A 13891-nucleotide genomic window follows, 5' to 3' on the forward strand; every position below is an offset into this window, starting at 1 on the left:
TCTTTTATCTCTATTCCTTGACCTTTCCTTCCTTGATAGTTTTATGTCAACTATTATCTTTCTTTCCTTGATGGTTTAGTTTTTGTCTTCTTTTTCTTCTCTCTTTCCTTGATAGTTTTACTTTTATATCTTCTACTACGTTTTCTTCTTTGCGAATATACCTTTTCTATCTTGTCAAGTCTCATAATGTCTTTATATTTGAACTTTTTCACATTGATCCTTTTTTTTGGATAATATAGATAGTTTTCAAGCAAAAATTGGTATTTTTTTTTATATTTTATTTTTATTGTCATGCTCTTTCCTCTCCTTATATGACTACTTCAACACCTTTTGAGATTAGGGATTCTCCTCCCCCACATTCTTCTTAGTGTCTTCACTATGATTGAGGAACTTTCTACTTTGCATGAGACTGATACTTGGTATTTGCTACTTCGATTAAGCAATACAAAACTCGATTGATTGCTAAGTGATATTCTCAACAGTATGACCGCGAAGTTGTTTACCAAGTCACACTTGCTTCCATGTTTTCAAATTTTTATTGACAAACTCTTGATTCTTTTTGCAACCGCATCATGAGTTTGTGGAGAATGTTAGAAGTTATTAATATGTTTATTTACTATATCATAATTATATATTTAGTTACTATATATTTATTTATTTAGTTACTATATTAAAATTATTTTATTTCTTTTTAGAAGGATAAATTAGTCTTTATTTTTTTTTATTATGCATATTTAAATTCTAATGGTATCATACCTATTCTCAAAAGAATTCATAATAAGAAATCCTAAATTTTCTTTCATTTTCTCTCTTTTCTTTTTAGATCTCTTTTGGATTTCAACAATAACTTCCGATATATAAGAAAAGTTAAGCTATTAGATTTTTTTTTTCATTCTCAATTTATATTTTCACATTTAAATATTATATTTATTTTATTTAGTCAAATTTAAAATATTGATATAATTATATTTATTTATGATAACCACTAATTTCCACCATTCAACCCTAAATAGATAACTTTTTCAATTCAATCCCTGATTTTAAAAACAATGGTTTTGATTCCATCAACTCTCAGCCCTTAAGCTGTTGTTTTGGACCCCTAAAAGCACCATTGACTGAAGTTTGAATGCACTGTGGCCGGCTGCAGCAACACAATAAATTGGTCTTATCAATCAAGCGGTCCACATACTTAGGCTTTCAGCAATTACTTTAGTGGCGACACACCGCAACTTGTGAATTGATTTGTTGTTTTTAAGCCCTTTTTTTTTTTCTTTTGGATAGTAACATCTTCTGATAATACAAAGTTCTTGATGTTATACAATTGAAGGATATGGTATGAACAATGACATGAAGAAATATTTTAAAACATATATGATATGGTTTTCTTGGAAGACGGCCTAGAAATATTTTTCAATTGAGCCACTTCTTCAGGGTAGGTTAACCATTATTTTATTTGAATGGCTCGATGAAATATTGCTTATTATTTTCTAAGGCGGCAAGTGATGATTTGCCCCTTGTTAATTTTATTAATTTTCTTTTTGAAAAATGTTAAAGTACCAAATTCTAAATCCAAATTGTTTGAGATATATATATATATATATATATATATATGATGAAATTTAGATCAAATATAAATCAATAAGACTTGAAAATATTATATAACATCTTACTTGGTGTTGTATTTTGATTATGATACCAAAAATATACCATTTGGCACTATATTATGACCCTATTCTTTTTCCAATATTCATGGCTTGCTTTACCATTCTATAAGTCTTTGAAAAATGATAAGGGAATGTGGGTCGCTTGCTTCAACATTCCATGAGGCTTTAAAAAATGATAGAGGAATGTGGGTTGCTTGCTTTATCATTCCATGAGTCTTTCAAATATGGGTTGCTTGCTTTACCATTCCATGAGTCTTTAAAAAATGATAAAGGAAGGAATGTGGGTTGCTTGCTTTATCATTCCATGAGTCTTTAAAAAATAAGGAAGGAGAGAGAGAGAGAGAACTGAATTGAATCTATTCAAGTCCATTTTTTCAAAAATTTTAAATTTATTAGATTAGAGAGAGATTTAGTGTTTTTAAGGATGAAAAAAATCAACAAATTGTGAATCCCAAAGAAACTGAATTGAATCTATTCAAGTCCAATTTTTCAAAAATTTTAAATTTATTAGATTATTTGGGAAAAATAGAAATTTTCAATTTGACTTTTGGGCTATTAACGTGTTTAATTGATGAAAATTAAACCTATTTTATTAGTGAGCTAACTCAGTACATGCAATTACCTCTAACCAATAATCATTGGCCGACTCCATAATCCACAAACCCACATACCTATAATTGTTTTTATTTCATTCTTAAGATATAGTATGATACTGTTGATTTGGACCTTATGATAATATGGAGAGAAATATACAATCAATTTTTACCCCAAATCATAAAAATTTTATTGTTCAAATATTAGAAAGACTAGAAACATTTTGTAAAATCATTACTAAATATATTCTTAATTTATGTCAATAAATATATACATTTTAATGGACTATAAATTTAATTTAATTAAAATCGATCATTTTGAAAAATTGACCTCAACCAAAAGCTACCCACCCTTCATTTTGTAATACACATAGAAGCATGGATGAAGCTAATGAATTCAAAAAGGTCCACCCCATGTCGATGTATACCAAAGAGAAAACGCGTAAAGCTTGGGTGTTGCCGTTGCTCTTCTCCGCCCACATTATTGAATTGATCAAAAAGCAGCCAGTTTTGGGTCGGCTTGTCCTCTACTTCACATACATCCCCCTGTGCTTTCCTCCGTCCGTATATACACCCTCTACTCCACCCACATTCTGAGCCACCTGACCCATGGATATTTCTCTGACCTCACGCCTCAACACTGTAAAACCACCCATTATTCGTCGTCCACTCGCCGATAACCATCGAAGGTTTGTCTCAGTTTCATGCAGTGCAAGATCAGCAGCCAGGTTGGCCTGCGGAAATGAGAGTCCCGACTACTACAAGCTGCTTCATTTGAGTCCTGATAATGCAGGCGTTGATGAGATAAAGAGAGCTTACAGAAGGATGAGTCTGCAATATCACCCTGATGTTTGTGATCCTTCCATGAAGGAAGAATCAACAAGGATGTTTGTTCAGCTGAATGCAGCTTACAAGACCCTCTCTGATCCCGTTCTGCGAATGCACTATGATTATGACTTGGGTTTGATCGATTTTAGGCAACCATTGAGGACGGACACTACAACGAAGATATGGGAAAATCAAATTACAGGGTTGAAGAGAAGGTCCGACTACAGAATGGCTCAACAGGGGATAACATGGGGAAGTAGAATGAGGGCTCGGAATATTCAGAAATGAGGGGCGATGTGTTGCTTTCTCCAATTCATTAGTTCTTCATGTATGTTTAACATGCTATTTGTTGGTAGTTGATTTGGTTAATTGATTAATTCTGATTCTTTTAATAATTTACATGTAATAAAAATAGTGAACAAAGAGAAAAGTAGAAGGTTGAATTTTCTATTTAATTACTTGCAATATTACCGGTTTGTTTGTTTTTTTTTTTTCCCCCTATTTTGATCGTATTGATTTCCTTATTTATTTACTCATACCTATTTATTTATTTATTTTTTTACTTGGAATCTATTTACCTTTTTTTTTCTTTATACCTTAAAAAAAAGGAAAAAAAGAAAAAGAAAAATTACATATGAAGGCATTAGCTTTGAAAAATGTAATTTAAAACTCAATGGTATTGAGATATCTTTCACATATATGATCTAAATGAGATGAGTTCTTTGCAATCTCTGTTTTTTAATATTTTCTTTCATGAACGCTTACTATTGAATTTCTTTTTGTTTTTCCCTCCGTTGTGATGTTGTACCACATAAAATCATAATTCCGTGTGTTGATTTTATTTTATTTTCTTATTAGGGTTTTGATTATTGAGAGGTTATGAGTACTGTTAAGGAGCATGATATGTATATGCAAGTAAAATCCTACAATCTTAAACTTCTAGAAAAATTGATAGTTTAACTTAATATCATAATCTAGTTGGATAGGAGGTAATGGATTTGACTCACCTCTCCCTAATTTGCATGTTTGATTCTCTCATTTGTTTTTCCTCTCCCCCTTTGTAATTATTTGGTATCTCTCTACATATATATATATATATATGTAAGTAAAGAAATTCAATTAGATTTTTTTGGAGATCATTTGTTTGTTATTTCCTGGTGGTCCCAAAAAAAGAGATTATAACAAATTATCCAATATTTTTTTATAGTATTTTTAGCAAGGAGAATAAATTTTAAGGACAACCTCTATTGATGTTTGATTTGTCATACTCATCTAACCCTTAGTTTGATAAATCTAAAATTCAAGTACTAGATATTTGAATCTTAATCTATTATTCTTGAATCTTTCATTCTTGTTCCTCTATTTATCTCACAAGTCATTTTCTAAGTCTTGCTCTCTTTGCATTATTAATCATGATCCATCAATATTTGAGTAATCAATTCTAGTGCCATAAACTACAAAACAAATAATTTAGAGAATGTTGACCAATGCAAATGTTGTTCCTTTTCTTGTTCTTAGTCAAGATAATATCAATTTCTTTAGCAATTATCCTAGTTCATATATGCTCCATATTCCATCTTTCCCAACTCAAATCATTAATAATTTAAATCTCATTTTTTTCCTCCTCCATCCACAATATTTAAGGATTGTACCATGGGAAAAAGATCAACATGTATTCTCATAATTTATACTTGCTCACTTGTTTGAATGGGCAAAGAAAGCTTTTATATAAGTCTTAATAGTCATGTTCAAAATAAGCAATTGAGTCATCATTCTAATAAGTTCGTAACTATTTTTTTCTTTCTATGCATTCAAGTCTTATACTTACGAGGTTTGTTAAATTTTAAATAGGCCATCTTCCATTTGATTTTTTTTTAGTATCTAAGTTTACGAAGAAGGTATTTGATTTTTTTATAAGTAGAACTTAAACTAAATAGTATTTAATAGTGTTAAGTATTAAGTTGTTTTTTTAATATGTTATTTTTACTAAATTTTAAAAAGTAAAGAAAAACTAATAAATTATTTTCAGCATTAAAAAAAAAAATCAAATATTGTTACTTTTTTTTTATTCAATTAAAATTTTTAAAAATAAATAATAAGTTAAAAAAAAAAAGTGCAAAAACAAACAATTTAAAATCTAAAATTAAGTTACTTCCAACAAAAAATTAAAACAAAAAAAAAAAACAAAAAAAAAAAAACAAAGGAAACCTAAATTTTTCTCACTTAAATTGGTTTGTGTGGTTTAACCCTAAGTTATTCTTACAATATAGTTTTAACTATTATATTCTTATTGACCACTTTTCTTGGGCCATTTGGTTTCACTTGTTGAAATCCAAAGTTGAGATTGTTCATGGTTTTAAGAATTCTCATAATATGATTGCTAACTAGCTTGATGTTCAAATTAAATTTCTGTAGTCTAGAAATGGTATAAAGTATGTTAATTAAAGATTAATCTTCCTTTGAATATTTGAGTTATTAAGACATGACTCATTGTGAGCATCTTTTAGAAACCACTATAATAATAATGTTTTAGATGGATATTCCAAAATAATATTGCTATCATGGGACTCTAATCCCACCACAAAATATGTATGTTTTTTTTTTCAATTATTATGCTAAATGTTTCCTACTAGATTTACTTGAGTATATATATATATATATATATATATATATATATGTGTGTGTGTGTGTGTGTGTGTGTGCGCGTGTGTGTGTGTGAATATATATAGAATTATGCTGATTGCCATTTTCTCATCAAGGTAATTCCTTTGACAATTTTGGTTTGCATGCAACATTGCTACGTACCATCGAGAAATTATTTGAGTTAAAAGAATATATTAGTATTTTAATTCGTGTAATGAGTTAATTCCATTGGATAGTTGTTAAACTATCTATTAGTTTATAATTCTCTTCTCAATAAAATAATTTATCATATTGAATCTACTCAACCATTTATAAAGACAATTTTTATACCCAATCAATTATTAACATATATTATTGTAGTTAACATAACCTAAAGTATATATCGATAACTGTGCTCAAAGAAAGTACAAGTTAAGAAAATACCCATTAAATTCTTAGTAAAATTTTTTGAATATCTAAAAGTAGTTGGAATACAAACTAACAAATTTTTATTAGATTTTCAATCAATCAAATGAGAAAACTATCAACCCACGTAAGAAAATAATGAATTCCACTTAAAAGAATTAACTCCAAAATTTTGCACCATTGCCAAGACCTGCTTCAAAATCACACAAAAATTTGAAGTTCAATAATACAAATTTAGGCTGATTTTAAAGAATTCTCTTAGCATCAAACTAGTACTTGTCTCTACCATAAGATTAATTAACTAGTGATCTAAGGTAATAGTTCACTTGTCCTCAAATTTTGTAACTACCAACTATTTAAAACATAGAATAAGGTCAAGCCTCAGATGATTGAGTAACCTCTAACCATTTCAAACATAGAATAAGGTCAAGCCTCATATTGAGTGCCATTTGATAGAAAGGGCATGAAGACGTGAAGCTACCTTTCTAGTGGGATCAAGTTCTCTCAATGTATTCCAACTTATAGTTTTCTTATAGTTTTTGCTAATTTTGCAAGACCTCATAAAATATGTGCATATAAATTTCTATCACACTCAGTGGGACATATTTGTCTTTCATGTCTTTTGCTAAAAAATTGATCACTACTAAGATGATGACTTCCAAAAAGATTTAAGTTGTGCATGTCAACAAGGGCAATGATAAGATTGCCATTGCTCAATCGACAAACAACAACTCTACGGGCCTCATGACTAGCAAAGAAAAATCAACTACTACACTTTTAGTAAAGCTAGCAAGTGAGCACACTTGTTTACCAAAATTGATGAGGACAAGAAATAGCTACTAGCTACTCATCACTTTATCCTTTTAAGGGGCAAAGGGTCAAAGTCCTCATAGTAAGGGCAAAATGCCCTTCAACACAAACGAGCTTTGGGGATAAGTCCCCCTATTTTGTTGTTGATGCCAACTCTAGGACTAACTCACATTTTGGATCATCAATTAGGATGTCAAAAGAAGACAAATCCTCCAACCATTCTAACTCTTTTACTTCTTCCTTCTCAATGACTATATTGATAATGAAAATGGGCACTACATCTATGGAAGAACAATTAATTAAGATGACTCGTGTCATCACTAAATTCACCAAGATCGTTAAGGAGATAGATCTACAAATAGCCTTCCTAAGGCATGGACACAAAACACAACTGCCCCAAATTAAGAACTCGCTCACCACCCGAGGATTGCATCTCCAAGTGATGCACCACATGCACCTAAGTCGATGTAGGTGGAAAGGCAGACAATAAAATCTGCCTTAGTGGTGTCACTATCTATCAAACAACTTCAAGACATGATCATTAACACAATCAAAGTGCAATATAATGGACCATCAAGGAGTAAACTCATGTACTTTAAGCCTTACACTAAGATGATTGATAACCTATGTATGCTTGTAGGTTATCAACCTCTAAAGTTTCAATCATTCAATGGGAAAGGAAATTCAAAGCAACATCTTATCCATTATGTAAAAACTTGCAACAATGCGGGCACGGAGGGTGACCTTATCGTCAAACAATTTGTTCATTCCTTGACTACAAAGATAGATTGTTTGAGGTGTTATCTATGGAGATGTGCATATAAGGAATGCATTGGGGTCTTTTATACATCCTCTAAGGGATACAACCTCATACCTTTAAAGAGTTGGTTGTTTGAGCACATGACATAAAGCTTGGTATAAAAAAAAAAATTCAAGTGAAAACATGTTTATTGAAGAAATTGAAGATGATATTAATGGGGGCAAAAACATTTCCGATGAGAATGAAAAGGGTATGATATCAAATTTCAGTATAGTTATTTTCAAACCTCGACACTCTATTATGCTCTTCTCATTCAAGTAAGCAAGAGTGAACAAAAGTTACTCATAAGTTGGAGTCTAGTTCATTTGAATTAGATGTTACTGCAAATGTTCAAACAATAGACAAGGTGAACTCTATGTATATACTTCAACTGTTAAATACAACTATTGGTTGAAGAGTAGTGGTGTTTCTCAAAACATGAACCTAATGTTGGGATTAAGCCCCTAAAAATAAGACATGATGTAACAAAGTTAGACTTAACTATCCATTGTTATCCTTTTGGTGTATTGACATTGATTTGAGCATTCAATTCATGTCTCTTACATTGTACATGACTTGGGTGCATTAGGAGTTGCACAAAAGATACAAGACATGAATTCCTTGTAAGTAGATAAGTTGTCCATAGTTAGTTCATAGATTTGGGCAATCTAGTAAAGACTATAGTGCACCACCTCTGAATTGGAGGGATGACTTGTCTTGGTTGTCGGGATGGGTTTCTCATGGTAAGTGCACTAGTGTATGTAATGCACATTGGATAGGACCTACGGTGAATTATGACGCAAGGATATTAATTGTCATGATTCACCAAGATACTATACTACATGGGCTCTCAACCTTGAGAGGATATTGAGCCTATGTCAAAATCAATAGGAGACTTTGACCTATGAGTGAAACCCTAAAATGGTCATATATCCCTATAGATTGGGTCATTGTTGATAGAGACTGGTGGCAACAGGTATTTTCAATAAATGCACCATGATATCTCATGGGATTGAGATAGTGTGTCCCCTTGGGTGATCCAAAGGACATGTGATTATGAAATTTGTGGTCATAGTAATTCTTTTAGTGGAGTTTGATATATGCTTCTTGAAGTTAGAGTATGTCAATTGATTACATAATAAGTGAGATCTATAACTCAAGGATTTGAAAGGTAATCTTGATAGGTGATAACACTCCTTGTTAGATTATGGGCACCAATTCATGGGGAGTCTACATGTAGTGGATAGTAGGTCACAAACCCGAGCACTTAGTGTCTCGTTGTTATTTACATAGGATACTGGAGTTTAGTTGATTCTTTGTAATGAGATGTTAATCAACTCTAAAATTGGATTATAAGGGAGTTAGTATTCCTATGGGTCTTAATGATCCCTACTCTTAGCTCATATATCTTATTGGCATGAATTATGAGGGTCAGATTGGCTCTAGGTTCACTTTTATGCATAAAGGCATTTTGGAAATTATGTAAGGTTGCACAAGGGTAAGTAAACAAGGTCTTTGGATTGGGCTAATTGATTAATTAGTAGGCCTTATTTGGTTCATTAATCAATTAGAACTCATTTTAGGCTAAATTAAGTGACCTAAGCCCATGTGGGCTCAAGTCACTTAAGCCTAGTTATGATCCCTATAAATACCCCATAAGGTTAGGGTTTCCATAACTTTTGTCTTCCACCATCCAAAAAGAAAGAAAGTCATAGTCTCCACCCTCCTTTCCTTTCCATCGGAAGTGTGCCAAGAACAAGCTTGAGTCATCAGGCGAAAGAACTTCCAACAACTTCAAGGTCGTCTTCAACACTTGGAATTTAAGGTTTGAGAACATCTAAACTTAAAGGTTAGCACTTTAACCCTTAAAGATCAATTTTTTAAAAATTGGTATTGCTTCTAATGCTCAGATCTAAGATGCCAACACCTAAATTGCATATTGCGCCTAGCCACAAGAGCTTAAATTGTAGCAACAAAAACCAAAAATCAAATTTATGTCAAAGAAAATAAAAATCTTTATTGGCAAACTTCTTGAATTGAGGAACAAATCCTTTGCATTAAAGAAGTCAAATTCCAAGATTCTAAATTAAAGTCTCCAAGTTTTCTAAATGGCAATGTTTTTCTTTAACATGAGGCATTCTCAAAAGGAATATATACCTTAGAAACTAAATAAGAAAATGAAGTTTCAAAAGTGAGGATTAAAAACATTTTTCAATAAGCCCATGAAAAAATATCAAATATGATACAAAAGTGTCATTTATCCACTTTCAAAGCCAAATAACACAAAGTCGGGTTTTCCAAAACACTTTAGGAAATTATTTATAATTTTGCTTGAGATCAAGTCATCATCATTGACTTTCTATTGAACTTTGCTCCAATAACACATGTTTACCACCCTTTAATCAAAATCAAGTCTAAACTTGACACATTTTTCAACAAGCTCGTGAAAGAATATCAAACACAATACAAAATGTCATTTTCATCCACCTTCAAAGCTAAAGGAGACAAGTAAAACACTCAAGGAAATTATTTACAAGTTTACTAGATATCAAGTCATCATTGACTCTTGATTAAACTTTGCTCTAGGAATACAAGTTTACCACCCTTGGATCAAAGTAAATCCAAAAATCAAGCTTTAAAAGATAAGATCAAACTCCCAATATTCTTCAACAAGTCTATGAAAGAATATCAAACATGATACATAAGTGTCATTCATCCACCTTCAAAGCCAAAGAAAACAAAGTCAGGTTCTTCAAAACACCAAAGAAATTATTTAAAAATTTACTTGAGATCAAGTTATCATTAAATCTCAATTAAACTTTGCTCCAAGAACATGTTTTTATCACCCTTGAATCGAAATCAAGTTTAAGTTTGATACATTCTTCAATAAGACTATGGAAGAATATCAAACACAATACAAAAGTGTCATTCATCCATCTTGAAAGCTAAAAACTAAGACCAATTCAAAAGATTTTCTTTATGAGAGATTTAAAAGTTTAATTGAAAATAAGTCATCTTTAAACTTCAATTAAACTTTTTATTAAGAACATGCATTTACTGACCTTGGATCAAAATCAAGATAAGTGACCCTCCTAGCCACATGAGCCTAAATTGTAAATAATGACAAAAAAAATTATGCTAAAGTGAAAACCTGAAAAGGCGGCTTAGACAAAAAGTTAGGACATTCTCACAAGATTAAAATCTTTAGTCTTGGCAAAAGTTTGAGCATTTAAAAAAAATTGAACTATATTTGATTTGATCTCCTCTCTGTAAAAGTACGTGGGTAACTTGAGGAAACTACCTTAGTTCAGCCACCACCATAAAAAAAAAAATGTGGGTGTCAAGTGTGGGCCCAATTTTATTTAAATGCTAAACCGTTAGACATCACTATGCATTCAAGTCAATTTGCATGAATAAGAACTTTAACACTTAAGTGGCATTAAGTGTCAAAAGTGCAACATCATGCAGTGTCAAAGTTATTACTTGTCTACATTAGTGTTAAATATGGTTTTAATTTTAATAAAGTGTTAGAATTTGGACACTATTATGTATCTAAGTCAAGCTAATTTGCATGAGTGAAGACTTTAGCACTTAAATCGTATTAAGTATCGAATGTATAACACCACATAGCATTAAGGTTATGACTTGTCTACATGGGTATTAAATATGATTTCTATTTTAATTTAGTTTTGAGAAGTTGAACACCATTATGCATCAAGCCAAGTCAATTTGAATAAGTGATGACTTTAGCTCTTAAGTCGCATTAAATGTTGAAAGTACAACATTACGTAGCATCAAGGTTATGACTTGTCTATATAACTATTGAATATAGTTCTAATTTTAATTAAGTATTAATATTTGGAGATCACTATGTATCTAAGTCAAACCAATTTACATGGGTTAAGACTTTAGCACTTAAGTGTCGAAAATGGACACCTTTCTGCATTAGGGCAATAAATTGATTACATGAGAGTCAAACTTTAGATATTCATTTTATTTTAATATTTAAGTTTGTTACAAATTCCTTTTAAAGTCTTAAGGTGTTTTAAAAAAAAAAATTACCTAAAAACAAATTTATCTTGCAAGCGATGAAGATCGACATGTATTCGGGATGTTAAGGCTCTATTATGTAACTCCATTATAACATATATTTATATATGTTAAGAAGTCATCCACACCACCATCCTCATGGTGAGTCTTCCACATTAAGTCATCTTCATTGTGCATCATCCATGTTGTCATGGTGCTACTCCACTAGTGTTACTCCATAGCATGCCCCCACATCCCTATGCTCCAAGGATGAAAGACTTCTCTGAAAGTGTTCAAGTTGGGTTTCTCAAATTATTATCTTCTTTAAATTAAAAATAGGGAGGACAAATTGGAAGGGAAGGTGCCTATGAAGAAAGGAAAATGGATATTTCAAATTAGAAACTTTCTTGTTGGCACAAAGTCTTTCTTTGATACCAAGTGAAAGGAAAAAAAGAAACAAACTAGTGTTTGGGAAAAGTGGGAAATAGATATTTTGAAATAGAACTTCCTATTAAAATATTTCTTTGAAAAAGAACATCAAAGAAGAATGAAGGCCAACTTCAAGACCCATCTCATACACATGGTAAGACATGTACATAATACATCTTGAAATGGAGGCATTAATAAACATAAAATTTTTTGGTGAATTCAATTACCAATAAATTAGTGTTTGAACATGTGACCCATTAGTTCAACAAAATTCAGGCCCAACAAGTGATAAGTTATACACATTGAACATGTGGCATGCATTCCAAAGGTTAACACATTGCAAAATTTGGAAGACTAAAAAATTAAGTCTTGCAAATAAAATCAAATTTTCAAATTGAAGTCAAAAGAGAATTAAAAATAAATATTCTCTTACAGACAAATTTCCTAAACAAAAGAAACAAATCTTCCAGTAGGAGTCAAATGAGAATAAAATATATATACATATATATATATATATATATATTCTCTTGTTGGTAAATTTCCTTAATAAAGGAGACAAGTTGCTAAAAAAAAATCAAGGAAAGAAAACCTTCAAATTAAGCAACCAAATCTTGGGAATTCCAAATTTAATTTTCTATTTCACCTATAAATAATGGTGACTTCCTTCAATGAAAGGGATCGGTAAAATGACTTCACATGGGAAAAAAAAAGGCTCCACAAAGAAAAAAAAAAAGGTTTCATAAAATCTCCCGACAAGTCTAAGAAATGGAAAAAATAGCACGCACATGTTCTTCACCATTCAACAACTTCATTAGGGAAAAGCCACTCTAGCCTCTCGATTGATATTCAAAAATTAAGAAACCATTATTGTCGTTTACTTTCAAATTGTGATCAAAATGAAATAATCAAAAGGACAATTTTTTTTTTTTGTAAAGAATATTAATATTTAGATTGTGCCCTAATTAATTACTTTAATACAAATTTTTGTTCACATTATTTTTCCTATAGTTTTTGCTTTGTAGGACCTCATGAAATTTGCATACACCAACAATTACAATTCCATTAACACATGAAACCTACTTATCTTTTATTTCATTCACCTCATTGTTTGTATAAGCCTAACATCTCTTGTATTGTATAGGACTTGAGTGTATTAGGAGTTGCATAGAAGATCTAAGTCATGAGTTCCTTGCAAGTAGATGGTTTGTTCATAGCAGGTTCGTAGACTTAGGTAATTCATTTAAGGTTGTAGTACACCACCTCCTAATTAGAGAGATGATTGGTTTTGGCCATTAGGATGGGGTTTCTATGGTGAGTGCACTAGTGTGTATGGTTACACATTGAATAAAACCTACACTAAGTCATGACATAAGGCTATTTGATAGTCATGACTTCACCAAGCTGCTACATTGTATTATCTCTCAACCTTGAGAGAATATTGAGTCTGTGTAGAAGTTAACTATGACTTTGACCTATCGATGAAATCCTAAAGTGATCATATATTCCCTATGGATTGAGTCACTATTGATGGAAATTGGTAGCAACATATATTCTCAATAAAGGTACCATTATATCTCATAGACTTTGTGACAATGTGTCCTTTTGGGTGATCTTAAGGATGTGTGATCATGAAATCTGTGGGCCAACAATAATTCCTTTAGTGGAATTTGACATATGCTCTTAGTGAGTTA

General features: G+C 31.2%; 1 protein-coding gene across 1 annotated transcript; it reads left to right on the forward strand.

Annotated features, from left to right (window-relative positions):
• Positions 1-2866: 2866 nt before the first annotated feature.
• LOC117925958 (chaperone protein dnaJ 20, chloroplastic-like) lies at positions 2867-3373 on the forward strand. Its single transcript, XM_034845056.1, has one exon. It carries the CDS (start codon positions 2867-2869, stop codon positions 3371-3373), a length of 507 nt encoding a protein of 168 aa, XP_034700947.1.
• The last annotated feature ends 10518 nt before the right edge of the window (positions 3374-13891 follow it).

The sequence above is a fragment of the Vitis riparia genome, chromosome 12 (assembly GCF_004353265.1).
Source record: "Vitis riparia cultivar Riparia Gloire de Montpellier isolate 1030 chromosome 12, EGFV_Vit.rip_1.0, whole genome shotgun sequence".
NCBI classification, from domain to species: Eukaryota; Viridiplantae; Streptophyta; class Magnoliopsida; order Vitales; family Vitaceae; genus Vitis; species Vitis riparia.

What these genes read in the sequence shown, in the direction of transcription:
- LOC117925958 (XM_034845056.1), top strand. Translation starts at nt 2,867, where the DNA reads ATGGATATTTCTCTGACCTCACGCCTCAACACTGTAAAACCACCCATT.